Source organism: Myotis daubentonii, chromosome 18 (genome assembly GCF_963259705.1).
Source record: "Myotis daubentonii chromosome 18, mMyoDau2.1, whole genome shotgun sequence".
NCBI lineage: Eukaryota > Metazoa > Chordata > Mammalia > Chiroptera > Vespertilionidae > Myotis > Myotis daubentonii.
This window is the reverse complement of record NC_081857.1, coordinates 29,441,381-29,460,089: the sequence shown is the minus strand read 5'-3', so window position 1 is coordinate 29,460,089 and position 18,709 is coordinate 29,441,381. Positions and strand designations below refer to the sequence as shown.

General features: G+C 54.0%; 1 protein-coding gene across 4 annotated transcripts in view; it reads right to left on the bottom strand.

Moving 5' to 3' along the window:
• KCNN3 (potassium calcium-activated channel subfamily N member 3) overlaps positions 1-18,709 on the bottom strand; it is a 142,471-nt gene that overhangs the window by 9,952 nt on the left and 113,810 nt on the right. For all 4 annotated transcript variants that reach the window (XR_009449946.1, XM_059675535.1, XM_059675536.1 and 1 more), the window contains exons 5-7: positions 12,298-12,408; positions 3,192-3,319; positions 2,210-2,279 (exon numbers count right to left, since the gene is read on the bottom strand). Coding sequence is in view for 3 of the 4 variants with exons in the window: in XM_059675535.1 (XP_059531518.1) it covers positions 2,210-2,279; positions 3,192-3,319; positions 12,298-12,408 (309 nt within the window). In the remaining variant the exon portion in view is untranslated. The remainder of the gene's footprint in view (positions 1-2,209; positions 2,280-3,191; positions 3,320-12,297; positions 12,409-18,709) is intronic.

Here is an 18,709-nt window from a genome sequence, read left to right as displayed (position 1 = left end):
GTCCATCACTTTGATCCTTTGGATCTTGGGTTCCTCATCCACGTTCATAATCAGAACGACCGTTCGCCAACCTTTTATAGTTTACAAGGCATTTTCACAGACTGGTCTCATTGGATCACTTACGCCTCGGAGGCTAGGAATTGTTTTTACATTTCAGTTGAGGGAATGGAAGTTAGCAAAGAGCCCCAGGCCTGCCAGCCCTGCCACCCGGCATCCAACACCACAGCCACCTGAGGTGGACAAACGGGAAACATGCTGAGCTGCTGCCGGGACCTCGGGGAGACTCCCAGGAAGAAGACACAGCCTGGATGGCCGCCAGCATTCTCCTCTCCAGGCCTCACAGGGTGCCTGCCCTGCAGCCGTCTCCCCTAACCCTCTCCTCTGCACCCCTTCCTCCCAGATTATTGACGTTACTTCCCCACCCCATTCCCATGAGCCTCTTCCCAGTTCACGGAGGTTTTGCTGCTCCCCGTCTGTTCTGTGCTCGCCCCACCTCTGTGAGAGGCTGTGGGTGGCGCTGAGGAAAAGCACTCCTTCCAGGTGAGAGGCAGGCAGGAAGCATTGCTGCTTCCAGAAGAAATATCCTGGGGCGTGATGCTGGGCCATTCCTGCATCTCCCGGGGTGGGCCCCACGCCCTGTTAGCCCTACAAGACCCTCCTCCTGGCCACAGCGATTGGTCCAAGGGTGGACACATGACCCAAACCAGCCAGTCATCCCGTCTCGGTGAGAGTTCAGCATGAGGATCCACAGGCGGCCGATGGCCTTTGCCGGTGGCTAGAACCAGAAGACTGACTCTCTGGACAGGGGCCTGCCACGGTCTGCTGTGGAGACAGGAGGCAGAGAAAGCTGCCCGGGGCGAGGGGCGGGGGAGAAAAAGAGAGAGAACTGAAGCGGGCACTTGGACAGGAGAGAGCAGAAAGGGTAGGAGGGCTTTCCAGGGGGACTCCAGTTAGCTCCTTCCTCCGGGCTGCCCACATGCCTGCTTTGCGGGTCTGCCTGGAATGAGCCTTCTTGTATCTTTATAATAAATGCCTCCACTTAAACACTGAGTCCCGGTGGGTTCCTGGTAAGGGACACACCCAAGGCCCCAGGGAGCTCCCTCCATCCCTCCACATGCCCCCTCCTCCGGGCTCTCAGGAGCCCTGCATCCCCCTCTGCACCCTCCAGAGGCACACAGGCCTGTGGCTTCTCCCCGCACAAGCCACGCATTCCCTGGTCGGAGCCCCCCACCCCCTGAGCTTGGGAGGCCCTTTGTCTGGCTGGATCCCTTCTCTGAACAAGGCGCCGGCACGTGGTGCAACAACCTGCCGTTTCTCTGATTGCACCCTCTTTTCAAAGGGTGTTTAATTTGCCTGAGGGAGTTTCTCTTGCTCACCCGGGAACATGTGCCATTATGGTAATTGACATCTGCTGGAATACCCTGCTAGTCTGGCCCTGGGCTGCACACTTGGTATATAATTTCTGTCAGGAGTCAGTGAGAAGGCCTGCAAGGGGGAGGCGGGGAGGGGTGCGGAGGTGGGGAGGCCCTCTGTTCAGTGGCGCCTATGCTCAGCTGCACCAGTGATCTGCAAGAGGAGCGCACGTTTCTTTACAGTATTTACAGCAGTTCAGGGCCAGAAACGCAGAAGGACAGTGCGGTACCCAGCCCTGGGGTTCTCAAGGGAGGACCCCCGTTTGTAGCATCTTAACGTTCATCACAGGCTATTTGCCTCTTGAGAAGGAAAGAAATGCACCCCACCCCCAACTCGGGGTGAGCAAAGCTGGTCTACAAGGACCGAAGGATGCAAGGAAACGAATATCCGATGATACCAGCAAGCCGGAAGGATTCTCCCCGGTGTGATCGCGGCAGCACCGTGGCCATCAGTGTGCCCCGCCCTGTGCAAACTCGAGCTCATCTTAGGAGCCCTCAGGGTACAGCCAATAGAGCAACACACTACAGAGATGGAGAGGGCAGCTAATGAATTCCAAGCAAAGACAAATCCGAGAGATTGAACTTGAGAAACAAACGCCAGGTTTTAAAAGGCGACAGGACACACGGGTAGCCTGCACCTGGGAAGGACTTGGACCGAGACCGTTTTCTAACGGAGGAGGCAGTGCCCCTTGCCTTCCTTGCCCTGCACTGTGCAGTGTGAACATCAGCCACACCCGAGGCGTCTAAAGGCCGGCACCTGAGAACTCCTTAGGACGGCTTCAGATGTGGCCACTCACCTTGGAGAGGTCCACCAGGGTGTTGGCTTGGTCGCTCAGCTTCCTCTGCTCCATCTTGACGCTCCTCAGTCTGCGGAAAAGAGTTGGGACGGCCGCGGTCTTCGAGTGCATGCGAAGGTTTAGCCCCACCAGCAGGTTCCGCATTCCCATCAGTTCATCTGGTTTGGAACCCAGCGCGGGAACCTCAAACGTGGGTGACAACTGACCAGAATCAAGGGCTTGTCAGGTCCCCAGAAAGCAAATCCTCGTCTCCACGCATGCTTGCCTCCAGTCACTTTGGGTTCTCACTGCTCCCGGATCATTTTCTGGCGTCTACGCCTTTGTCTACCCAGCGGTGGGAAACATTTTTTTCCCCCACCAAGGGCCATTTGGATATTTATAACATTTGCGGGCCACACAAAATTACCAAGTTAAGAATCAGCCTGCTCTATTGATCAAACATTTAATTAACTCCCCCCTGATGCCTTGGCAGGGTCAGGCCAAATGATTTCGCGGGCTTTATGTGGCCTGAGGGCCGCACGTTCCCCACCCCTGGTCTAGGCTATGCCTTCCACCTTGAACACCCTACTCTCGGCCTTTCAGGGTTTCCCCAGAACTTCTAGGTCAGAATAACGGCTTTCACCCTCTATTTTCTCACTATGCTTTAAAAAACACGTCTCTTATAGGAAGCACCGACCACAATTTGTTCTGCTTGAGTTGTAACGTGGGGTGTGTGTGTATGTGTGTGAACTGTGAGAACCCTTAGAGCCTCTTCCTCTAATTTTTACCTTCCATGGCAGCCTGCCCCATGTCTGGCAGTGGCAGGTGCACCAAATGAATAAACAGACTGGCCTGGGTCCTCTTTATCGCCCCCGGGGCTCACTGAGTGGGACAGAATGGATCTCTCCTATCCCCTGAGCGTGCAAGGAGGGGCGGGCCGAGCTGTGGGGTCCCACTCCTCCTCACTTGGCCGTCCGCTGGCCCAGCTTCCCCGCCTACTCACTGGTGGATCGCTTGGAGGAACTTCCTCTGGTGCTTCCTGACTTTGGCATGGTCGATCTTCTTCAGCAGCTTCGTGTGTTTGTAGATGAGCCACGTCTCCCGGAGGACGTTGGCTGCAGCGTTCTTGATCTACGGGAGAGTAAAGAAAGCGGGTTGCTGTCTGGTTCAGTTTCCTAATTTCACATCAGCCGTTTTCCTGTGTGCTGAGATAGCCTATCTCCTAAGGAAACGACTCTGCAGTGATCTAATTCCTTAATCAAATCATGACCTCTGAGGGTGGGTGATGAACAGGCATTTCCTGCTGATCCTGTGCTGGGGGCAGTACCCTGGAGCCTGAGGTTGGGGGGTGATTCTTGCTCTTCCTTAATTATTTCGGGACTGCCTCCGACTGTTGTTGCTGGTGCTATATTTAGACAAGCTGCCTTAACAAGACCTGGGGGCCCGGGGCACCTTTTGAACAGATAACTATATACCGTTGCTGCCCTTGCACGCGGAGTTCCAGTGCAGAGACTCCCATGGTGCCTTGCTTGCATTCGGAGAGTCAACAGTTCCTATCAGCTGGAGGTTTTTAAGGGCCTTTGAGGAAAAGTCTTTCCCACCAAATGGAGCCATAGGTGTCCGCAAATCCATTGTTTCCTTTCCCAAACGGCCAAACACATTTACCCCGCAATCTCACCTGTGACTGTAAGTGGCATGAAGCTGAACTAATTGAAAGCTGTATCTGAAAACTGGTGAAGACATTTAGGCGTGAAAACAGAGCTGCCCTTCCCCCTACCCTGGCTCCCTCACGGTGCGCTGCGATCACACGTTTCAACATACGACGCTGTCACCGACTGACATGGAAAGCACGGATGTCACCCGGCCCGAGACTGAGCGGAGACGTATGAACGACATGCAGATGGCTGGGGACAAAGCTGTATCCAAACACAGACATCCGCAGCAATTAGCAACAAGAGCCAGCGGAAATGTCTCTTATTAAGCACACGCACAACGGCGTTTTGGTTAACCATTCCCCGGTCTGACAGCCACGCACGCTGGCCCAGGCCCCCAGGCCCGGGGCCTGGAATGAGTAGGTCAGCCCAGGAGAAATCAGGTCACCAGCCAGAAAAGATTTTAATAAAACTGGCGAGTCCAGGCTCGCTGCTGCAGACTGACATCAACAGATGGGACGTTGTTAAAATCCTGGGTCATGTGGGGAGGCTGGGGGAACATTGTTTTGCAGGCTGAAAACTTTTGTATGTGTTTTCAAAATTTATGACTCAGGCTGGATTACATTTTTCATCGGCCCAGAAGTGATGTTCTTAAAAGAACAGCTAAGTCTTCTCAGAAATGTCTAAGTGACATAAATAGTGCTTTTTTCCGTTCAGTAAAAATCCACTATGACAACAGTTTTAATGACTTAATTGCCCAACTTGGGTAATTTCTTGCTTGGAAGGAAGCAGGTCGTGGTGAGTATGAGCTGGAAAGTGAGCCTCCAGGTGAGGGAGGGGGGGGTGGTCTCTGGGTTCTGTCCAGGCCGCACAGAAGGGAACCCCTTCTCTCTGCATAGAGCAGTCTTCTGTAGGAAGAGGGCCATTTGACACGTGACCCCCTCAGTGTCCCTGGGTGCTTAGCCTCCGAGGAGAGCCTCACAGGAAAAGAGCAGGAAACCCTGCCTGGCCTCTAGGAGACCAGCAGCGCCCTCGCTCCACGGCTCCTGTCCCATGGAGTTAAGGCATAAAGGTGCCATGGGCCTCTGACAGTCGTCTCTGTGTCCCTGTGGAACGAACATTTGCATTTGGAAAGCCTGCAGGTGGATTCTGGTTCCAGCAGTTAGGAAGCAGTTGGAGTAAATGCTTAATTATCTATAAGATGGGGAAAAAGAAGGCCTTTCTTTAAGGTTGATAGGAGGCCCAGAGGAGGCAACGACGGTGGGGCTGATCGTCTGAGGCTATACGTCAGCAGGCACGGGTCTGAGTACTTCATGTGCGTGGACTCTGTTAATCTTCACAACCACCCCATCAGGCAGGGACTAATATTATCCCCATTTTACAAATGAGGAAACCGAGACACAGACCGAGACCAGGAAGTTCTAAGTGGCAAATTGAGTCCAAATGGATTTGTGCTACATACACAAACTGATATTGGTTATTATCATCTAGCCCAAACTTCTATTTAAAAGGAAACCGTTTCAGCCCAGCGGGTGTGGCTCAGCGGTTGAGTGTTGACTCAGGAACCAAGAGGTCACCAGATTGATTCCTGGTCAGGGCACATGCCGGGGTTAAGGGTTCAAGCCCCAGTACGGGGTGTGCAGGAGGCAGTCAATCAATGATTCTCTCTTAACGTTAATGTTTCTGTCCCCCTCTCCCTTCCTCTCTCTCTCTCTAAAAAAACCAATAAGAACATATTTAAAAATAAAATAAAAGGAAACAGCTTCAGAGATAGGCTTTGAGGGCCAGAATCACACAGCTAGCTAATGGCAAAGTCAAAACAAGAGCCAGGTCCAAGAGGAGCAGAAGGTTTTCATGTGGTCTGAAGAAAGACCTGCCTAGATTTTATCTCTACACAAACAAAATTATTTCCTGTTTTCCAGGACCAAGGAATTGGAAAGGACATTAGAAGATTTTTTAATCATCTTGGCCTCCACTTAGCAATATGACAGAGCAGGGAGTCCGTGTCCTACACTTAACTTCAGCCCAAATGCGAGGAACTGAAATCACAGCGCAGCCCGGGCGGCTGGGAGAAGCAGTCGCATCATCTTTATGGGTCTGAACAGGAGGCCCCTGTGTATTCGGGGAACTGATGCGAAAGGCCAGCTTTGGTGCTGGCTCCGAAATTAATTGCCAGCAAACAGCCTGGCACAATGTTAAGTAGATCAATATCTGCAAGAGGAAAAGAAATAGGCTTTTAACTGCTCTGCGCTTTCCCAGGTTGACAGTAACTGCTACTGTGACCAGGGTCTCCCTTCAATTCACCTGGCAGATGAGTATCGTTAGGATGGGGAGCAGCTGAGGTCGTGTGCCTTTCTTGAGGTTCGCTGAGCCCCTGATGGGGCTTGGGTGCCCTCTGAGCTCTCTGAGCTCTCCTGGTAGACGAGGGCACCAGGGCCAGAGGTGCCCCTGGGGGAGGGATGGGTCAGGGCACTGGGAGACCCTGAGCAAGGTCGGCCACGACCAGATGGGGTCAGGAATGGTGAGAAGAGGGCCTTTGTGCGTGGAAGGCTGGCTGTTCTGTTCCCTGAATCCATAAGCCTACGAGCTGATCGTGTTCTCTGCATATGTTCTCCACCCAAAAAATGTATGCTTTCATCCTGATGAACGCCAGATGGGCTCACTGACCTACATACTTTAGGAAGGGCTTTCAGACTAATGGGGTCGAGCAAGGAAGTCATCCAAAGAAGATCTTGCAAGGAATAGTGACAGCTGACATTTACTGAGCACTTACTGTATGCCGGGCTCTGTGCTTGCGAAACACTTTGTGTTTGCAGTGTTTTACTAGCTCTCAGAAAAACCTCACAAGTGGATGCAGTTATTGTCTCCTCCTTGGACCTGTTACTAAATCTCCCTGAGACTCAATTTCCTCATTCCTTCCTTCAAAAGACCTTCGCCAAGACACTGTCTGAGGAGGTGCGAAGACCCAGACGCACACCCCGATAACGTCCAGGCCCCCGTGGGGTTCGTAATCTTGTGGAGACAGCAGGCAGTCTGTCATATCTCATCAGAGAAAACGACGGCGGCGAGCTATCTCGAGAGGATGCAAGTGCGACAGATCTGAAAAACGGGGCTGGAGTGTTGATTCAATGAGAAGTCGCTCCCAACGCGGAGCACGGAGCCTGGCCACAGTGCTCTTCATGTAGCTTCATGAATACCCGCTCCCCCCAGGTGAAGGTCAGCTTCTTTTTCCTCACTGCCTCCTAACAAGAGAGAACATTAAGCAGAACACAGAATTCTGTCCCTTGAGCTCTTGGCCATATCATCCAGGTCTGGGGCTGGCTCGGGCCGCCTCCCTGCCAGGGTAACGGGCCACTCAGTAGTTATCACAGAGGGACTGCAGGCTGCAGAAGGAACACGAGACAGGGACGAGCGAGGCACCTTGTTGGACTCCCCATGTCTCCAGAAGCCACAGGCAGACCTGGGCGCTCCCCTGGGGGACATCTTTAGCATGGGGGGCGGGGAGGCTGGAGAAGAGGAAGGGCGGTGGGAAGGTCAGCCTGCGAGGTGAGTGTGCCTTAACTTTGACAAGTACTCAAGTCGCATTTAGATGAACTGAGGGCTGATGAACATCACAGTCTGAGAACCTAGAGCCAGCTCCATTGGACACTTGGCTGGGGAGCAAGGCCCGCCCCTCTTCCCCCTCTGCCAACCCCTCCCCCTCCCCCCTCAGCCACCCTGACTTCCTGCAGCTGCCATCTCTTTCACCTCCTTACTCTTCCCTCTCTCCTTCCTTCCCCATCCCTTCTCAGGCCTCCCTGTCCATCTCACCTGGAAGTGGCCTGAACTGGGGCTCCACACCCATGCCTGGCAGGAGATGGGGGCAGGAGCGAGAAGAGATGTATTTCTGCGGTTCAAAGCTGGAGTCTGAAGCTCTTCCCCATAGCAGCACGGTAATGAATGGTGGCGATTTCTATAATGCTATTCACGTGACGCTCAGTGAGTCTGGAGGTAACCGGGCTTTTCTCTCCAGCAGCCCCGGAACCCTAACCACCAGGCTGAGTTCCAGGGAACTGACTGCTCTGGGAAATCCACTGGGTGATGGCTGGAGAGCTGCCCGCAGCCTGAGGACAAACTGCAGCCCCGCTAGGACCCGGCTAGCTGTGATGGCCGGGCCACCCTGCCCTCACGGGGCCGGAGAGCCACATTCCTAAGGATGCTCCCAGCTCAAACGCTGTTTCTCTGTCTACTGTCCCACCCTTGTCTGGGGCAGAACCCTTGTGGGTAATAGAACTTACAGTCCCCTTCTGGGGAGAACTAGCATTCCCGACAACTGCTCCATCCATTCTCTGATACATTTTAAAGAGATTAAGACCTGTTATGGGAATCCACTCTTGGGACCAACCAGCTGTCAGCCACCAATCTAGTGTCCCTTCACCAGACTTTCTGTACCGGGTACAACACTGACGACTTGTCTTTTCCTATAAAAGACCTGACCATGAGTAAATCTTTGAATCAGTCTGCTGAGAAAAAAAAAATCTGCTTTTCCCAGCAGGATTGTGATAACACTTTGACATATGCTCAGAATTAGAAGTTTTCTTTCGCACTGTTCAGTAGGTATACTGGGATGACTGAAGGTTTCTGAGCAGGTGCTAATGTGTTCAGAGCTAAGTCTTAGAGGCTAAGGAGACCCACGGGGAGGATGACTGGGTTAGAGCGGTGATGGTGCAAGACCGAGGTGATGGTGGCTTTAGGCATGGCCGGGGCAGAGGCCATGGAGAGGGCGGCGGGCATGAGCAGCCGTGGCCATGGCAAGGTCAACTCAGGCTCAGAAACTGCTCGCGGCCCTGTGGGTGCAGATGGTACTAGTTTTTCAGGCGTGGGGAACAGTGACGTCATTAGCTGACCAGGGAAGTCAGGAGAAGGAACTAATTAGGGAAGATGTGGCTATGGCTTCATGGGGGAAAGGAACTTGGGTGAAGTATTTGGAGCGAGAACCCCCTGTGGCAAGGACAAAGAGACACAATCCTCAGCCGGTGGCACACGCCGGAGACATGAAGAGTAGGTGTGGCCAACAGAACGGCTCCTGCCCATGGTGCCTCTTAAGCCAAGTGTGTCCCTGGGCAGCGTGTCTGGCCTTTAGAAAGGAGAGGTGCTCAGTGAGGGCAGGGACCAGTCCCCCCAGAACACAGTGTGGCGTCCAGCAGGTGACCCTGTGGTGGATGTGTTTAGTTACCTAACACAGAGAGATGGGGACCTGGAGCATCGAGTGGGAGAAAAGATGGGGAGCTGGCGTCTTTTTTGCAGTCTCTCCGTGTGTCATTGACATACATGTTATCGAACGGCCTAGCGGTGAGCAATACATTAGAATTACAGAACAGCAATGGCGGTAACCTGCAAAGTCAGTGCGAGAAGGCCCGAGGGCATAGACACAGACAGGGTGCCGCGTCAGGGTGACAAGTGATACAAGCGGGGGAAGGAGAGCCGTGGGATGCGGGAGAACCAGAAACCGAGTTCTTACTCCCCACCAATAAACACGTAAAAATCATGTGACTCAACTGGCCAAGGCAGGGTGATCAAACACTGCAACGAGTGTTTTTGTGATCAATAGGTTACAGTTCTCTTTTTGTTTTTTGTTTCTTGCTTAGGTGTTTGAGGAATGAAGGTTGCACGCACTTGCAAGAGGTAAGAGGTTGCTTTTAACTGCGAAATTGAATTGTCCCCTCCTGAGAGTCAGAGCTGGTTCCGCCCACAACTGGATGTTTCCCTGAGATGGTATGAATAGACTGAGACTAGCATCGCTTTGACCCATGAGCCACTCCGGCTGGACACGCTGGGCCTTTAGGAGGGGACAGAGGACAGACGGGGCGACCCCAGGGAGAGGGAGGTGGGCCTCCCTGAGCAGGCCAAGCTTGCAGCCAGTCTCCGCACTCAAGGTTGTCCCAGAACCTTTGGGAGCCCCAGTCCCTCCAGCTTTGGAAATACCTCCCTGTCAGAACCATGGCTTCTGTGTTGTTTGGCTCTCTGGGAAAAGATACTTGACATCAAAGGGACATCTCAACAGATGGAGAGTTTTGAGAGAAGTGAGATGTTATGCGATTACAGCGGTGCCTTGCACTCACGAATGAGCAATAAACATTTGCTGATTTGATTCTCAGGCCTACTTTTCCAGGAGAAAGTGGACTGGCTTGAGGAGGATGGTAGAGAATTGTTTCTGAAAGATTGACATGAGCCACCACAATCTCATCTCCTTGGCAATTGTGCTGCAGGAAAATTGTTTACTTTCCTGTCAGGGGAGGGAGCTGGCTTTCCTCGGCTTTATTTTCCTCTGGAGTCTGATAGACGGAGTGAAAAACGGAAGACGAAGGAATGACGTGAAACACAGAGCATCCCCTTGGTTGCAGAAAGCAAACCAGAGCGGAGAGACTGTCCCTGTCTCACCTTCGGAGGAGGTTTTAGAGGCCAAACTCGTTGGCAGTCACTCCTGCACGCAATTGTTTCAGGGAAATAGATGCAAGTGTACTTGCACAGCGGTGCTCCGAGCTCCTCTGTGACTTGCCCGGTGCCGGGCATAGCTTCTGCTTGCGTTACAGTCACGGGGCTGAACGAGAGGAGCCGGGTCCCAGGGTTGTGGGTGAAACCCGAAGGGCCCAAACCTGGGTACAATCCTGCCATCCTGATGTTATGAATTACGTTTTCTTTTGTACAATGGACAGCTCAGGCCCACCATGTACCATATGCAGTAAATCCTCACTTAACGTTGTCGACAGGTTCTTAGAAATGCGACAAAATGATGTGTAACAAAATCACTGTGCTTGGCCGGCGTGGCTCAGTGGTTGAACATTGAACTATGAACCAGGAGGTCACGGTGTGACTCCTGGTCAGGGCACATGCCTGGGTTGTGGGCTCCATCCCCAGTAGGGGGCGTGCAGGAGGCAGTCTATCAATGATTCTCCCTCATCATTGATGTTTCTCTCTCTCCCTTCTTCTCTGAAATCAATGAAATATATTAAAAGAAACAACAACACCAAAATCGATGTTACCTTAGCACCAACAAGAATGAAGTCCCTATGACATTACACCAACATTATAACAAAACATCATCATCCAAGGCCCTGCCGCACAACCATCTGCATGTCACCAACATCAGAATATGTGCCTGTACCCGCTCCTTTTAACAACTGTGGAGGCTCTTAGAGAACCCGATACATGTAATCAAAGACCAAACAATCATGCACCATAAATAATTCTGCCGAGAAACCGGAGCGGCCTTGGCAAGAGCGCACCCTCCCCTGCCTTCCCTGGGAGCTGGCTCATCCTTGGCCACCCTCCTCTCTCTTTGTTCTCCCCCCCCCCCCCGCCTTTGTCTCTATTTCTAACACATCTTTACTGGGCTGCAACATTGGTCACTGACATTTTTCTCTAGCTTTCAAAAACCCAAATAGGCCTGGCTGGCGTGGCTCAGGGGTTGAGGGTCAATCTATGAACCAGGAGGTCACGCAGTTCAATTCCCGGTCAGGGCCCATTCCCGGGTTACAGGCCTGATGCCCAGTGTGAGGCCTGCAGGAGGCAGCCGATCAATGATTCTCTCTCATCATTGATGTTTCTATCTCCCTCTCCCTCTTCCTTCCTTTCTGAAATTAATAAAATTATTATTTTTTTTAAAAAATCAAAATTCGGTTGGGCCTTCTAACCCACTTCGGTCCTAAATGAGAAGCCCTCGCTATGGCGGCCAAGGCCCCACACAGGGTTTGGATTCTCGCTCATCTCAGAAAGAGGAGGTTGCGCAGGGACTCCTTCGTTCCGCCTGCAGCTCTACAGAATGTTCCATCGGCGCTGTCGTGACACGCACGGCTCCCGCCTGCCTGCTGCTGTCTCTTCCGAGGGGCCTTTTCTTCCCTGACAATGCAGTGGGGTGTCAGGCCCAGCGCGCTCCCCCTTCCTGCACACTTCCAGTGTTCATCCTTCCGAACCATTCGCACAGGGTACAAGTGAGAGGCGGCAGCCAGTTACAACCCAAAGGGGGAGAGCCGGATACTGACATTGTCTGGGAACGGGAGCTCTACAGCGACGATCCTCTTTAATGACATTTTTGAAAGGATTGGATTTAGACACAGTTCCCATTGCGTGTTTAAGACTCTCGACTGCCCTTCCTAATGAGGCTCATGAAAATATTTGAGCATAAACACAACCGCTGCCTCACGCTGGGTGATTTATTCAATTACCACGAGGCAAGGCAGCGGGCTGCACCCCGTGTGCTTCGGATTTAACTATCGGGAAAGCGCTGGCGCTGTGCGCAGCCATTTAACAGAAGACTCGCCCCTTTTGTGAAGGCTGTTCGCAGGGGCCTGGGGCTCCCTCCAGCCTCCCCTGCAAGGAGTCACCCCCCGTCTACACCACGTGACTGACTGCTGCCCTTCCCATCGGCTTCCACGCGGGTCTGAAGCCCCCGTGACAGCGCGAGCAGCGGCGTCTTACCCGCTTGGTGAGCTGAGTGTCCATCATGAAGTTGTGCACGTGCTTCTCCGCTTTGGTGAGCTCCAGCTTTCGGGCCACCACGGCCACCACCAGGGCGGTGCAGCCCGCGCCCTGTGGGGGGACAGCAAGAGGACCGGGGAGAGAGCAACATCATTAAGAGGCAAGGGTCAGGCGGGAGGCTCAGGGTGCCCCCGGGGCCACTGTGGGGTTCGGGGAGTGGAGCGGGGCCCTGAGCCCTCTGGCCGGTCAAAGCCACCTAACCTGCCCGGGCCCTGCTTCCTGCCCCGCGAGAAGGTCTGCATCGCCCTTGGCTTAGCTGCCGAGCCTGAGTCTTCATGGAACTGGCTAGTTCCCCATGAAGCAGGACTCCCAAGGGGGCTGAAGCTCTGGGGGACGGAACATGCAGCCATCGGCCACCTGCCAGGCTGTGCGGGGGACACGGCGGGGCTGGCATGCGCAGGCCCCGCTCCCTCATGCGTGTCCCAATCCCACTGCCGCTTCCAGACCAGGGGGCCCGGAGGAGAGGCCACACACACGCTGGAGGGAGCATGGCTGCTGCGGGCAGAGTTTTCCTGTAAATAATCTAATAAAGAGGGAACGCGTCCCCCCAGATCGCCTCCCGGGGGAACACTGGTTGGCCCGAGCCTGTTCTCTCCACGCTGCTTGCTCCTCCGTTGGGGCTTTTTACCCGAAGGTCTAGGCTCTGACTCAGCACAAGGAAGTGATTCTTTCTCAGAGATTTTTAAAGAGGATGACAATCTTGCCTCCGACCAGGATTTTAAGGGAACTCGCAGGGGCCTCAGTATTTCGCAGAGCAACTTTCCTATTCTGCCCAGGTAGGTCCATTGCAAGGGGGTATAGGGGAGGGTGAGCAAAAAAGCAGGTTCCCCTGGACTCATGCTCTCTCCTGCTCCCCTGGGCGCACGCTTGACTGTCTGAGCTCACCCCTCCCCTGCAGCCATCACCCTCTTCCTGCACACCGGCCCGGCCCCGCCTGACCTCCACACATGGAAGGAGATGACACGCTCAGCAAAGCCCACGGTCTAATCCTCGGCTGCAACAATAGAGTTGCCACAGAGCCCAGCTTAGCAGTTGAGGTTCAAGGACTGAAGGACTCAACCAGTGACAGCTCTGGCTCATCAGGCCTCACAGAATGTGTGAGAAATGGAGAAGAATGTTCTCAAAGGTACACTTTCTGGACCCGAGTCGGGAGGAGCGGATCCGGGTAGAGCAGTGCCCACTGTCTCCTCTGCAATCTCTCTTCCCTTCTCGACAGGTTGGCAAAGGCGAGTGTAAGGTTTTGGCAGGGCTGAAGCTGGCAAAGCTCCCCTGAGCTTTTCACAAGGTTCCCACGAAAACAATCTCACGGCTCTCGGTACATTTGGTCATTTGGTCAGCCACCCCTTGGCCACCCATTTATAGCACACAAACGGAGCCCTTCTCTTCTGACCTCGATTTCCTCTCTTGTTCAGGGACGGCCGTGTTGCCCTGGCATCTGGAACTTAGAAGAGACTCTGTGCCCAGTTTTCAAAGGATATGTATGGGCAGTTGGGCAGCCTGGTCAGTGGCTGTAATCAAGTTAGCCAGGCCTACACACACACACACACACACACACACACACACACACACACGCACACACACACACACACTAGCTTAAAAGAAGCTGTCCTAGAGGGCACAGGTGTGCTCCGTTCCGTTCAACCAGATCAAGGATAATCACTCTCCTTTACATGGAGTTCCAAAGGTACTTTGGGCCGAAGGCCCAAAAAAGGGGGATATATCATGGTGGTGAAAATGGAGCATCAGATGGAGAGGGCTCTCCCAGGCTCCGTCCTCTCTCCTCTCCCTGGGTCCAGGCCAAACTCGATTTAAATCAGCCCCGAGAGCCGGGGGCAGAGCAAGCCTGAAGGGTTGCCCTGCTCACCGTGCCACTTAGGGAATTTCATCCAATCTCTCCCGAATGTCCAGGGTCAGGACGGGGTGCTCCGTGGTCCTGCCACAGCCCGCGTGCGGCAGCTTGAGTGCAGGGGCCTTCTAATGAGAAGCTAGGCCAGTGATGGCGAACCTTTTGAGCTCGGCGTGTCAGCATTTTGAAAAACCCTAACTTAACTCTGGTGCCGTGCCACACATAGAAAATTTTTGATCTTTGCAACCATAGTAAAACAAAGATTTATATTTTTGATATTTATTTTATATGTTTAAATGCCATTTGACAAAGAAAAATCAACCGAAAAAATGAGTTCGCGTGTCACCTCTGACACGCGTGTCCTAGGTTCGCCATCACTGAGCTAGAGTGTTTCCACCAAGGAAACATCCATCGTATATGATTCAGATGCATTCCTGTATGGAGGCAGGAGGGTGGACTAGATGATGTTTCCCCGTTTCTTTCTGTTTAGAAATGTCAAGACTCCCTTATAGATATCTCTCTGGAGGATGCTGGGCTCTTAACCCCTAATTCTAACTTGAATAGAGAGCAGTGGGCCATTCCCAGCTTTATTTTTCTTTTAGAAAATCCATCCTCTGGATGTAATTAAGGAAGTAGCCAATAAGGAAGCCTAGCTTGGTCCTTTCCATTAAGAAGCAGCCTTGTAAAGGGGGGGCAGACATCTGCAGCCGTCAGAAGGTGGTGGGCAGTGTGCTGAAATCCACATTGGGGAGTGGGAGAGAGAGAGAGAGAGAGAGAGAGAGAGAGAGAGAGAGAGAGAGAGAGAGAGAGGAGAAGGGAAGGGGAAGTGAAGAAAAGAGGGGGTGTGGAGAGAGAGAGCTGGAGTGGAGACTGCGATGGGGAAGAAGTTGTGCTCCATCCTGAACAGCATGGGACAGAACAGGGAAAGAGGAAAGGACGAGCAGAGGCGTCAGAAAAAAGGATGGGCCGAAACCGGTTTGGCTCAGTGGATGGGGCGTCGGCCTGCGGACTGAAGGGTCCCAGGTTCGATTCCGGTCAAGGGCATGTACCTGGGTTGTGGGCACATCCCCAGTGGGGGATGTGTAGGAGGCAGCTGATGAGTGTTTCTCTCTCATCGATGTTTCTAGCTCTCTATCTCTCTCCCTTCCTCTCTGTAGAAAATCAATAAAATATATTTAAAAAAAAAGAAAAAAGAAAAAAGAAAAAAGGATGGGCCGGTGGGACTGAGGAAGGAAGGCCGGGAGAACAAGGAGCCGAAGGCTTCAGTCAAAGTTAATGGTCAACTCTGGCTCTTCAGAGGAAATACAGCCAGTGTTGGGGGGCCCCCTCCCTGCTGTTGTGCTCACTCTGAGTGGTATAATGACTACTTATGTTCCTTTGGGGGCTCATGAGCCTTTTTACTCGCAGCTTATCAGTCTGATGTGCCCACAGTGGCAGTCTGGGAATCCTTGTGGGATGAGGCAGCGATGTGGGTTGGTATTAAGAGAGAAATTGCCAAGGACTTGGGCTGATTTGGGGGTGTGACAGTGCACGCTGTCCTAGCGTGGAATCTCAGAAATGGCTGGCGGACAGAGGGGGGCGTGCGAGGAGAGGACGGACGGGGGCAGACAGAAAAGGGCCAGCAGCTGCTGGGCTGACTTCCCTGGGGTCAGACTGTGGAGATAATCCATGACTCAGACGGTTGCCTTCAGATGTGCCAAGCCCTGAATCACAGTTGACACCAGCTGGATTCCCTGGGCCTTCTCGAACTCCTATTTCCAGGGGAGGGTGGGAGGAGGAGGTAGGGTCCACCTCTAATGAGGTCACACTGTCCAGGGTACATGATGAGCAGGAGCACAGGAGTGAGTGAGCCAGAGAGAGAGAGAGAGAGAGAGAGAGAGAGAGAGAGAGAGAGAGAGAGAGAGAGAGAGGCTGGCAGGGGATGAACAGGCCTAACTCATCTATGGATTTGGACCCAAATCAGAGACCCGGGCTCCTCTACACGGCTCCTCCCACTTCTTGTTTCCAAGACACATTTTCCAGCTGGAAAACCTTAGACTCTGGAAAGACGAGTCTCCCCAGGGGGAAAGTATGAGGTGTTCTTCACTTAAGGAGCAGAAAAGAAAAGAAGGCATAAATGAAAGTGACAAATGGAGGAGGGAAGCCTGGGGGATGTGCGGTTGGATTCTATTTCTGCCACAGATTCCATGTAACAACTAAAATAACATCAATTGGTTTGAAACCAAGGTGTTTTAGGGGAGCGGCTCATTCTTCTAAAACTGACATTAAGCAGATGTCTCGCTGAGCCCTCTCTTCCCTCCTCCCCGAATGACTCAATTTGTTCTACCTTGTGCTTCACCACCGCTTTCCTTTGCAGTTCAAAGGAGCATCCCTCATGCCGCCCCGGGGAAGCTCAGGGTCCCCGGGGGACATCCTGGAAGCTTTGGTCTCTTTGTCCGGAACGTAGGAAAGGCCCACAGGGCGAGTCCGGTTTTAGACAATGGCTCCACGGACACAGGGCTCCTGCCGAGCAGTCTTGGGGGCCCCAAAGGTTCCCCAGGTGCCTGCAGGCCTCTCAGTAAGGGGAGCTGTGATTTCCCCAGCCCGGAGACAAGCAGGGAGAGCTCTCCGTCTGCCTGGTAACCGTCATCGTCAGACCCTCTGCGGACCCTGGTAAACCTGCTTTAGCAGTTGAAGTCTTTCAAGCACCCGAGGTCTGTGCCAACAACGGCAAGTTGCTCAGACAATTATAGACCCTGCTTAATGGTTGATAATTACCCCGTTACTGGGATTGCCAAGAGAAAACAATGATTAAGACTATTTGCAGCCCGCACACACAAATCTTCCCTTCCCCTTCCCAAGCAGGCCTTGTCTTGGCCTGCACGGTGTCCATGGCAACCAAACAGGAAGCCCGTACCTTTCGAGAAGGCACTTGGAATAATAATTCTGAGATGCACACAGTGCTGGGAGGCGGGGGGTGGGGGGGCGGTGAGGGGGAGGGGGCGCGAGAGGACTTTCAGCAACCAGAAGCCCTGGAAAGGAGTGACTCAGCTAGAAAGGTCACATTGGTTAGAAAAGTGACCCCGGGGTTCCACACGGTGGCTGACCCCAGAGTGAGGCCACGGACTGTAATTTGGGTGAAAACCCTGAGATGAATGGAGGAAGCCCCCCGCCCCGCCCAACTCCTGTGTAGAGAGAGGGACAGGTGGGTGCATCAGGGCTCATGCAAAAGGAGAAGATGGAAGTTGTGTTGTGTTTTTAATATGGGAGGTGCTATTGGTGCCTTCTCGTCCGTTTGTTCTTCCCACTTGGGCCACAGCCCTCTCCGCCAGGAGGGGCCAAGGGCCCGCCTGCCACTCAGCTGTGTCAGAGTGGAGGCCGGGAGGTGCCTGCCAGAGGGAAGGAATCAGGGAAATGACGAGGGGGCCGCTTCTTGGATGGGGCGCAGCTCCTTGCTGAGAGGGAGAATGGCTGGTATTTAAAAATAACAGAGGCTCCCAGCAGGTCCATCCACCTCGGGCCACCCACCCTCCGCCTGCCTGCTTGCTCCTCCGTGTGCCCTGGTTCCGAGGCACGAAGCCCACAGCCCAGGGGGGGCTCAGAGGCAGGAAGGTGCTGGCCTCCAGGCCTTTCTGAGAGAACAGATCGCTCCCTGGTTTCCTGGTGACAGCTGGCGCGGGGCCAGGCAGGCTCCTACCGACCAATGGGAGCGGTTCGTTCCCAGGCCTCACTCTCACCCAGGATTTAGCCAACCCTGTGCTGGACCTGCCTGCCTGCTGGGGCGCACCTGGCCTGGATTTCCGTGGGAAAGGGAGGGGACTGTGCCCAGTGGTGACATGCCAGCCCCGGGCCCTCCTGCTCACAGGGCCACTGCCCAGGCCTCTCCTGAGCTCCGCTGCCTTGACATGTGATCAGTCCCAGGAGGCCCCCAGGCTGCGGTGGGTGGCCGTGGGCAGCCCCCACCTCTGGTGAGGAGTTAATCCCTTTCCGCTGCAGAAAGAAAGCCCTTTTCATTGCCGAAGGTGGGTCGTTTTTCCTCCTGGGAGAATGAATGGAACCTGAGGGGCCCTGGAAGGAAGGCTTTCCCCGGGCGAATAATGGGGCTGCAGGGAAGGCTCCCCGGGGGAAGCCACCAGGAGGCCTCACCCCCCACCGCACCCCCACGATGCCCGGCTGACGGGTGCTTTCTCCTCTGGAGCCTGTGTCTAGGATTCTAGGAAGGAGGCCCAAGAGCAGTGGCTGCCTGGCCTGGACCTAAAGCTCAACAAGGCCGAGGAGCCCCATCCCCCGGCCCGGGAAGGCGGGGTGGAGGCCGGGGGACGCGAGGACCCGCCGACCCCGCCGGCCTGTGCAGCGCCCCATGCTGACAGAGCAGGTTCGCACAGAGCATCGCCATCCCTGGGGAGGGCAGGGCGGGCCTTCCGTCCTCGCTCTGCACTGGGGAATGCCGGGGTCCGGCAGGCCGAGTGCCCTGCCCAGAGTCCCCAGGGAGGACAACCGTGGGAATTCAGACTCTGATCCTGACGC